Source organism: Lemur catta, chromosome 11 (genome assembly GCF_020740605.2).
Source record: "Lemur catta isolate mLemCat1 chromosome 11, mLemCat1.pri, whole genome shotgun sequence".
NCBI classification, from domain to species: Eukaryota; Metazoa; Chordata; class Mammalia; order Primates; family Lemuridae; genus Lemur; species Lemur catta.
Window position 1 is genome coordinate 5269251 of NC_059138.1, and position 9879 is coordinate 5279129.

The window sequence follows — 9879 nt, forward strand, 5'->3', positions numbered from 1 at the left end:
AATCATAGCTCACTGTAGCCTCAATTCCTGGGCTCAAGTGATCTTCCTGCCTCAGCCTCTCGGGTAACTGGGACTATAGGTGTGTGCCACCACGCCTGGCTAATTTTTCATTTGTAGAGACAGGGTCTCTATAGGTTGCCCAGGCTGGTGTTGAACTCCTGGCCTCAAGTGATTCTCTTGCCTCCGGCTCCGAAAGTGCTGGGATTATAGGTGTGAGCCACCTAGCCCAGCCACCACCTAATCCATTTTGACAGATGTCTCAGAAAGATTATGGGGATTTCCTGGCCCCTCTACCGATGTAGGATTCCGTTTTGCCACCTCTAGAAGGGCTAGGTCTTGTTTTCATAGTTCTGCCTCCTGCTCAGGAATAAAATTATGCAAGTCTTGAGCTACTATGACAATTCCCCAACCAGAAAATAGGCACAGAAAGAGAAAAACAGGCACATCCGGACTCAGGTTTTATGGGTACTTCCATGATTGTCTCCATATTCCTCCAGTGAATGATCTGGGAAGCACTGTGTTCCTCTCTCCATTTCATCAGTACTGGCCCCCACATCGGCCCTTGGGCCTAAGCCCTGGAGGCCCTGACACCTGGTGGCTGAGTCAGCATCTCAGGAATGGGCTTCAGGAGGAAGCCTGGTGATTCAGGGCCTCAAGAATGGCGTTGGGCAAGCCACCAGACCAGCTGCCTGGGCTGCCTCTTCTTTGTTGAGGTGATAACTCAGAGCTCAACTCACTCAACTGCTTCTTGGGTACCCAAATTATCCTTCCAAATCCTGGGCCACAGGCTGCCCTCCTCTGCCCGTTCAGCCCTGATGCTTCTCAGGGGGTCCCAGAAACTGGATCAGGACTTGGAGAGGGTGTCAGAGTTCAAGAGTGTAAGGAAGTAAACATAGTGGAACTTCCAAGGAACCCCACTATTCTACTTTAAGCCCCCTAAACTGCTTCTCAAACCCAAGCTAACTGCTGTTTCTATCTTCACTTCCCCCTCTCCTCGGTTTCCCCCAACTTGGCTGCAGTGTTTGGACAGGCTCCCCTATTCCCTTCCTTAGCACCCTCAGACCAACAAAACATGCTGCCTTTTCTTTTCTATTTTGGTCTTAAAGCATTTACTGTATGGGTGTGTGGAGGGAGAGGGGTGAGATTTCAGGAAGTGAGATTTAACATCTCAGCCCTGAGCAGCACCAGTCCTTTCTGCCTCTTGCTTGTGTTATTGTGACGGCTGCTCTTTATCTTCCGCCCATTTGAGTTGTGACAACAGGCAATAGGTGTCTCCTGTTCAGTGCCTGCCTCTTAAACCAATGCCCCTCCCAGGCACGGAGGCTGCGCCCTGAGTGGTTTGGCCCCAGGTTGCCCTAGAAGGTGTGTGAGTGATCAGACAGGTGACTGAGGGCTGGGATGCCTGGTGCCTGCCTGAACTGAGTCACCTAGTGCTGTTGTTGTTGTCATTGTCCTTGTTGAAGTCCCTGCTCAGCTCCACAGACTTCTGTGGAAACAGCAACAGCTCCCATCCTTCCACCCTTTCCGGAGACGCTGAGGCCTGATGGTGAGCCGAATGGGCTGGGGGGGAGGCCGGGGGCGGCTGGGGCGGTGGGGAGACCTGGGGCCAGGACCTGTGCCCCTCCTCCCCATGCCACCGCTGCCTCCTCCTCCTCCTCATCGGGGATCTGGGGGAGGGAGGATCTCCATCTTCTCCCTGTCCCCTGCACCTCATACAAGAAGTCTCCCCTCCTCCTCTTTCCCTCCCCCCACGGGCCCCCCCTGCTCAGTGCCCCAGGGGACAGGGGCTTCTCAGCTTTGCCACAGTGCCCTCCCTGCCCCAGCCACCCCAACACGGGCACGGCCCACAATGACACCCACCTCCGTGTCCCCCTTGTGGGGATCCCATGCCACCCCACCCCTGGCCTCGGTGACTCCCCCTCCGTCACGCCGATGCCTCCAGGACCCTCCTGGGCTGCGGATAGGCCCTCTGATCCCCGAACAGGATTATGAGCGGCTGGAGGACTGTGACCCTGAGGGGTCCCAAGACTCACCCCACCATGGGGAGGAGCAGCAACCCCTGCTTCATGTGCCTGAAGGGCTCCGGGGTGAGTGTGAGCGGGCGTGTGGGGGCTGGGGGCCTCGGAGCTCCAGGGCTTGCCCCGGCATGGGCAGCAGGTTGAGGGTGTGGAGAAAAGATCAGTCAGGTGAGAGCGCCAAGGCCCCACACTCTCCCCCTGTGCCCAGGCTCCTGGCATCACATCCAGAACCTGGACAGCTTCTTCACCAAGATATCCTTTGTGCTTGGCCTGCAGGGGTGGCACGCAAGGGCCCCCTTGGAGCTGGCAGCATTCTTGCCAGGGAGACTCTCTGAGGGTGTTGCGGTTGGGAAGATTTGTTGGGGATGAGGGGAGGTGACCTCAGAAGGCCCAGCATGCCTCAGGCTTATTCCTTGACACGCTGCCACATCTACAGTTACCACCAGCGGAACGGCTTTGCCTGTATCCTGCTGGAAGATCTCTTCCAGCTGGGGTGAGCTGCTCATCCCGGCCCCTGGGCCTGCAGACCCCTCCTATCGCGCACCTGCTTCCTCAATAGCGCCTGCTGCTTCCCTCCCACACTTTCCCAAGCAGCCCAAGGGGTGGGGTGGAAGGAAGGATGACTGGCTGGTGGAGGGGGGGCTGGGGCAGGCCCGCCTGGCCCTCAGGCCTGATGATCACTGCATCCTTGCACCCTCCCTGCTAGACAATTCATTTTCATTGTCGCCTTCACAACCTTCCTCCTTCGCTGTGTGGATTACAACGTTCTCTTTGCCAACCAACCAAATAACCATACCAGACCTCGGCCGTTCCACAACAAAGTGACCTTGTTGGATGCCATCCTTCCCTCAGCCCAGTGTGCTGAGCGGTGAGTGACAGCCGGGTGGGGTCCCGAGGGGTGGGGCTCATGAGCAGGGGACAGGAGCAGACAGGAGCCTCCCTTATCCTGTAGTCTAGACCAGCAGTCCTCAAAGTTTTTGGTCTCAGGACCAAAAATATACTTAGTATACTTTAAATTGTATTTAATTTAAGGCGTATGAAGTATATTTTTAATACACTTAAAATTGATCGAGAACCCCAAAGAGCTTTTGTTTGTAAGAATCATATCTATCCATGACTATCTATTATATCTAATTAGAAACTAAAGCTGAAAACAACTTTATTAATTTTGTAAGGGGGGAAATGAGGACGGGGTTTAGTTTCCTTTTTTTGAGAGTCTCGCTCTGTCTCCCTGGGTAGAGTGCAGTGGTGTCATGATAGCTCACTGCAACCTCCAACTCCTGGGCTCAAGTGATCCTCCTGCCTCAGCCTCCCGAGTAGCTGGGACTACAGGCACCCCAGGACACCTGGTTAATTTTTCTATTTTTAGTTAGTAGAGATGGGGTCTCGCTCTTGCTCAAGCTGCTCTCAAACTCCTGAGCTTACGGGATCCACCCGCCTCAGCCTCCCAGAGTGCTAGGATTACAGGCTTGAGCAGCCACACCGGCCTAAAAACAACTTTAAAACCTAAGACTGCCGAAGTGCACATTCCATTGGTTGTCAGCGTGAGGTGACATCTTCACATGTCTTGTAACCTCTGCAAAATTCCACTGCACACCCATGAGAGACTAAGATTGAAAACAGCAGAAAGCATTTGTATTATTTGAAAAAAGTTTTTTAGTCGGGTGTGGTGGCACTGGTGCCTGTAGTCCCAGCTACTCGGGAGGCTGAGGCAAGAGGATCACTTGAGTCCAGGAGTTCGAGGCTGCAGTGAGTTATGACTGGGCCACTGCATTCCAGGCTGGGTGACAGAGACCTTGTCTCTAAAACAGACAAACAAACAAAAAAGAAAAAAGTTTTCACTTTGCAGACACTTGTGAGGGCCTCTTCAGGGGCCCCCCTTACTGGACGGCTTGGAGAAGTGCTGGTCTAGCTGGATCCTCTCCCCATGGCTGGTTTCCCTCGCTCTGGTCTCTGTCTCTCGGGCTCTCATCTTTCTCCCCCACTACCTGTTACCGACCCCACACAGGATCCGCTCCAGCCCCCTGCTGGTCTTCCTCCTGGTCCTGGCTGCGGGCTTCTGGCTGGTCCAGCTGCTTCGCTCAGTCTGCAGCCTCTTCAGCTACTGGGACATCCAGGTGTTTTACAGGGAGGCCCTGCACATCCCCCCGGTGAGCTGGGTGGCCGTGTCTGTGGAGGGTGCCATCCCAGGGTGGGCAGAGGAGTGGGGAAGGAGTGGGACTGTGCAGATGGAAGGGCCAACTGGAAAGAGGGCAGAAAGAGCAAGGCCTTATTGACACCTGCCCTAGGCCCAGAATATGCCAGGAGGTGGGGTACCCCAGCTTAGAAAGTATGCTTCTTACTCTAGTGGAGCTTAGTTTATTTAGATGGCTCATGTGAGATGACTTATAGTCATATGTTTGTGCTTAAAAACAATGAGTATTTAGGAGGGCAGTCATCTGGCTTCCCAGAGGAGGAGGAATTTGGGTTGGGCTTGGAAGGACAGGACAGGACATGAGGGGAGGGGAGGGCATTGCTAGCCCTAGTAGGCCAGTGCGGGAAGGTGGGGAAAAGCTGTGAGCATCTGTAGGCTGCAGCAAGGAGATGGACCCATCCGTCTAAAACTGAGCCTTCAAGGCCCCCATCAGGTGATCCCCCCCCATGCTGCAGTAAGCCACTGCATTGGCCTTATTACTGTCCCCTGGCCACACTCTGCCCTTTCCTCCTCATCTTGCCTCTGCACCTAAGTTCTTTAAGGCTCAGCTCAAAGACTCCCTTCTGCAGCATGCCTCCCTTGCTTCCCTTCTGAAGTCCAGGGCTTTCTGCACAGCCTTCCTGGATAGAAAGGGGAGAGGTTCTAGAAGGCCCATGAGGAAGGGAGCACCAGGCACAGAGCAGGTGTCAGGGTGCCCATGAAGCAGCAACGAGGGCGTGGGAGTGTGGTTGCCCTCCTGCGGGAGGCTGCTGACCCTATTCCTCTCTCCTCTCCCCTCCTCTCCCATTCCTTCCAGTGCATCCCTCTGAACTGCAGAGGCTGGCCTGGAGGGACTTGACTAACCTTGACTGGGGAAGCTGGGTGAAACCAGGCTAAGATGAAGTTTGAAGACCCCCAAATGAGATCTAATAGTACCCCATCCCCAGACATGGGCACTGCCAGGGTCTTGGGAAGGCTAATCTGGCAAGATGTCCTGGAGTAGGGTGGGGCTGGGGGTCTCAAAGCATGCCCAGGCAAAAGGTGGTGAGGTTCTGGCCCAGAGTTGGAGGGCATACTGCAAACTGGAAGGAGAGAGTGCCCCATGACCTGCCAGCCACTCTGTTTTTGTGTGTACAATTGAGGGGGCCTCAGATAAAACTGCTCTTAAGAAGCCAGGTGCAATACCTGGAAAGTTTACTAACAAAGTGTCACCAGGAAGTACATGACTAATGGCCTCATGAATGGCAGGGATGATGAGGAACAGAACAATTCAGAAAGGATGAAAGGAAGTAGGACACGTCCTTGTTAGGGACAGGGTTAGGGGAGGCCAGAAAGCGAAAGGTGGAGAGGAGGTGAGGGGGATGTAGCTTGGTCATGGTGAAGTTCTGCTTGTTTCTAGGCAGCCCATTTGGGGGTGTGGCTCGGGCATCGCAGTGGAGAACAGTGGGGTCGCTGGTGCTCACCAGTTCCCCTCTCCTTAGGAGGAGCTCAGCTCGGTGCCCTGGGCAGAGGTGCAGTCCCGCCTCCTGGCGCTGCAGCGAAGCGGGGGGCTGTGCGTGCAGCCGCGGCCACTGACCGAGCTGGATGTCCACCACCGCATCTTGCGCTACACCAACTACCAGGTGGCGCTGGCCAACAAGGGCCTGCTGCCGGCCCGCTGCCCGTTGCCCTGGAGAGGCAGTGTTGCCTTTTTCAGCCGCGGCCTGGCACTCAACGTCGACCTGCTGCTCTTCCGCGGTCCTTTTTCGCTCTTTCGCGGGGGCTGGGAGCTGCCCGACGCCTACAAGCGCAGCGACCAGCGCGGCGCCCTGGCCGCGCGCTGGGGACGCACAGTGCTACTGCTAGCCGCCCTGAACCTGGCGCTGAGCCCGCTGGTGCTGGCCTGGCAGGTGCTGCACGCCTTCTACAGCCACGTGGAGCTGCTGCGGCGCGAGCCGGGCGCGCTCGGGGTTCGCCGCTGGTCGCGCCTGGCGCGCCTGCAGCTGCGCCACTTCAACGAGCTGCCGCACGAGCTGCGCGCGCGCCTGGCCCGCGCCTACCGTCCCGCCGCCGCCTTCCTGCGCGCCGCCGGGCCCCCCGCGCCCCTGCGCGCGCTGCTGGCCCGCCAGCTGGTCTTCTTCGCCGGCGCGCTCTTCGCCACGCTGCTGGTACTCACAATCTACGACGAGGACGTGCTCGCCGTGGAGCACGTGCTCACCGCCATGACCGCGCTCGGAGTCACGGCCACCGTGGCCAGGTGCGACGGCAGATGCCCGAGGGTGGTGGTGTGTGTCCCTTTCTCTGATCTGCGGCCAAGTGGGGCTCCCCCGCCCCGCCTCCGCCCGGCGAATCCTTACCCCTCCCACCGCAGGCGCCCCCCCAGGCCTGCATGCCACCGCATGTCCTCCTAACCGCAGGTCCTTTCCCCCCGCCGCCCCCATCCCGCCCTCCAGGTCTTTCGTACCTGAGGAGCAGTGCCAAGGTCGTACCCCGCAGCTCCTGCTGCAGGCCGCCCTGGCCCACATGCACTACCTCCCCGAGGAGCCCGGCCCTGGCGGCAGGGCCAGCGTCTACCGGCAGATGGCGCAGCTGCTGCAGTACCGAGCGGTGAGGGTCGCGGCCCCAGGCGGGCTGCTGGGGAGTCCCGGCAGCCTGGTGCTCTCTGCCTGGGAGAGGGCATGGGACCAATGGGCTATGCCGGGAGCCAATTCAGTGACTTTTTGGAGGCTTCCCGCCCTGGCGAGTGTCCGTCGGGCCTCTTGGTCCTGATCACTCGTGTGGGCCCCTCAGCAACGCCTGCTCAGCCTCCCCCTGTTTCCCCAGGTCTCCCTGCTGGAGGAGCTCCTGTCCCCTCTCCTCACGCCACTGTTTTTGGTTTTCTGGTTCCGTCCTCGTTCCCTGGAGATCATTGATTTCTTCCATCATTTTACTGTGGATGTGGCCGGGGTTGGGGACATCTGTTCCTTTGCCCTTATGGATGTGAAGCGCCATGGCCACCCTCAGGTTAGAGCCCTGCCCTGGCCAAGTGGGGTCGTCCTGGGTAGGAGTTTGCTTGTCTCACCCAAAGCTGACCTGAGTTCCAATCCTAGCTCCATCACTTGCCACCTGGGACCTTGAGCAAGTAACTTCACTTCCTGCCCTCTAGTGTCCTTGTCTGTCGAATGAAGACAATAGTAGTAGCCAAGGCGTGGGCTTGTGAGAATGACAAGCCCGTGTTGCCGGCACATAGGAGCATCAGCAGTGGGAGCAAAGATGACCAGGAGGGCCGAGAAAGGGGGCTGGTCAGTGGGTGGGGCTGAGTAAGGATGGGCTTCTGGACCAAGGCTGAGGCCCACCTTGGGGATCGGGTCTGCACAGGTGGGCAATGCCGAGCTGGATCTAGACCCAGGTCCTGCTCTGCTGCTGTACTTTTGGGTGATCTTGAGCAAGTCCCCATCTTGGCCTCCATTTCCTTCACATGGAAAATGAGGCAGTGTCTCCTGTCCCGCCTACCCCCATAAGCCTCAGTGTCTGCAGCACCTGAGAGACTGTCTTTGCTCGCAGTGGCTCTCTGCGGGACAGACGGAGGCCTCAGTGTCTCAGCGGGCAGAGGATGGGAAGACTGAGCTCTCTTTGATGCGGTTCTCCCTGGCACATCCACTGTGGCGGCCCCCAGGGCACAGCTCTAAGTTCCTCGGGCACCTCCGGGGCCGGGTACAACAAGATGCAGCCGCCTGGGGCGCCACCTCAGCTGGCAGCCCCCCCACTCCAGGGGCGCTCAGCAGTTGCACGTCACCTCTGGTGAGTCCTAAGCCTGGCCTCCCCTCTGCTCTCCCCACCCCAGCTCTCCCTTCTCCCTTGCCCTGCAGCCTCGCCTTTGGTAGGACCCACCCTGCTGGCCCACCCCTGCCTGCTTTCTGGCCTTCCTTAGACCTCTTCTTCCTCCTCCCTCCCTCTCTTCCAGCACCCTCTTCATCTTTCCCTCTTCTCTTGCTCACAGCCAGAGGCCTTCCTGGCCAACCTCTTGGGGCACCCCCTCCTGCCCCCGAGGGACCTGAGCCCCACATCCCCCTGCCCAGCTTCTGCCACAGCCAGCCTCCTTGTCTCCATTTCCCGAATCACCCAGGACCCCAGGTGAGATGCAGGGGAGTGGGGGTGGCTGATCTTCTAGGAGAGAACTGAGTACTGAGAAGGGGAAGGGGAATCCAGCCTGGCCTGCCCTATGGGGTGGGAATAGATGGCAGGGCATATCTTTTGATCTATTGCACCCTGTGTTCCAGCTGTGTGTCCCCAGGAGTCACTGGGGGCCAGAAGCTGGCCCAGCTCCCGGAGCTTGCTTCTGCCGAGATGAGTCTCCACGCCATCTACCTGCACCAGGTGAGTGGAGCGGTGTGGACAGGAGAACTGTGGAAAGGAAGCAGGCAAACAGAATGGAGGCTGGGAGAGGGTCTAAGAAAGTACCTAACAGAGCTGCGGGAGGAGGTTTCGGAGCCCCCTGCACCCAGTCCCCTTGCCCTCAGTGTAGGAGGGGTCCCTCATTCCTCTTCCGTTCCATGTAGCTTCATCAGCAGCAGCAGCAGGAGCTGTGGGGGGGTGCTTCAGCCACCTCCCTGTCCAGGCCCTGGTCCATCCCCTCACAGCCACTCTCGCCTGATGAGGAGAAGCCATCCTGGTCAAGTGACGGTGAGGAGGGTGGGGCACACACGGGGAAGATCCTGGGTGGATGCTGGGCATCATGGCACTGCTCAGCTGAGGGCTTTTGTCATTAGGCTCTAGTCCTGCCTCCAGCCCCAGACAGCAGTGGGGAGCCCAGAGGACCCGCAATCTATTCCCTGGAGGGTTTCAGGAGACCGCAGACACTCAGAAGGAGCCTCTCCAGGCCCCTAGCACTGACTGAGAGGCCTCCTCAGGGTCAGTATTGCCTACTTTGTGGGGAGGGAGAAAGGATTGAGTAGGAAGTTGGTCTGGAGTCAGACCTGGAGGGATGAACAGTGGGGGGAATTCACGGTGGTAGGGGGTGGTCATCTCTGGAGCCTAGAGCTCTGGACTGCTTACCAAGAGCCTTCTCCTCCCTCAGGTTCGCTGGCTTCTGCGGCCACAGGAGACTGGAGGGTGGAGGACACACCGAGCCATCTTTAGAGGCCCCTACATACAACAGGCCCAGGAGACCTTGGCTGGGCAGGACCTGGTGCCAGAGGTCAATGAGGAGCTCGCCCCAGAGAACAGAGAAAGGGTTGGAGAGGAGATGCCAATGGCATCTGGAAACAAGTCTTAGAGATGGTCCCCACATGGAGGGGCAAGGAGGCACACCCCCAGCTAGCTGTTCTGGAGCAGTTGCCTGGGAAGAAGTCCCCAAGTATACTCAGGTGGGGGGTAGGGGCCAAGGAGGGGGCCACCTAAGTGTAAGGGAAACAATGGGGCCAGTGATCTGAAAGCCAGTGGCGTCTTCACTGTCCTCTGTTAGGTTCCCATGGCACTTGCAGGGGAACTTGTCAGTGGAAGGACTGAAGAGGGCTGGTGGTTGTGGACTTTAGCCTCGGCGTGATGTCTGAGGAGCGGGTGCGGCTCCTCATCCTGTATGACATAAGCAGTAAAGATTGCTCGTGGCTGTGTTGCATGTCTGTGACGTGATCTCTGGCTTCCTGGCATACCCCACTGCTGGCAGCTGAGGGCCAGCACCTGCTCCTCAGTAATGACAAGCGAGGGAACTGCACAGGAGAACTGCCCAGG

At 58.1% G+C, this 9879-nt stretch overlaps 1 protein-coding gene across 1 annotated transcript; it reads left to right on the forward strand.

Moving 5' to 3' along the window:
- The first annotated feature begins 1543 nt into the window (after positions 1 to 1543).
- On the forward strand, positions 1544 to 9750 carry ATG9B (autophagy related 9B). The gene is made up of 14 exons (XM_045565021.1): positions 1544 to 2087; positions 2227 to 2270; positions 2447 to 2511; positions 2725 to 2886; positions 4027 to 4168; positions 5673 to 6427; positions 6624 to 6777; positions 6994 to 7173; positions 7714 to 7950; positions 8150 to 8283; positions 8430 to 8526; positions 8709 to 8832; positions 8919 to 9060; positions 9227 to 9750. Exons 1-13 carry the CDS (start codon positions 1544 to 1546, stop codon positions 9044 to 9046), a joined length of 2766 nt encoding a protein of 921 aa, XP_045420977.1. The 3' UTR covers positions 9047 to 9060; positions 9227 to 9750.
- Positions 9751 to 9879: the final 129 nt, after the last annotated feature.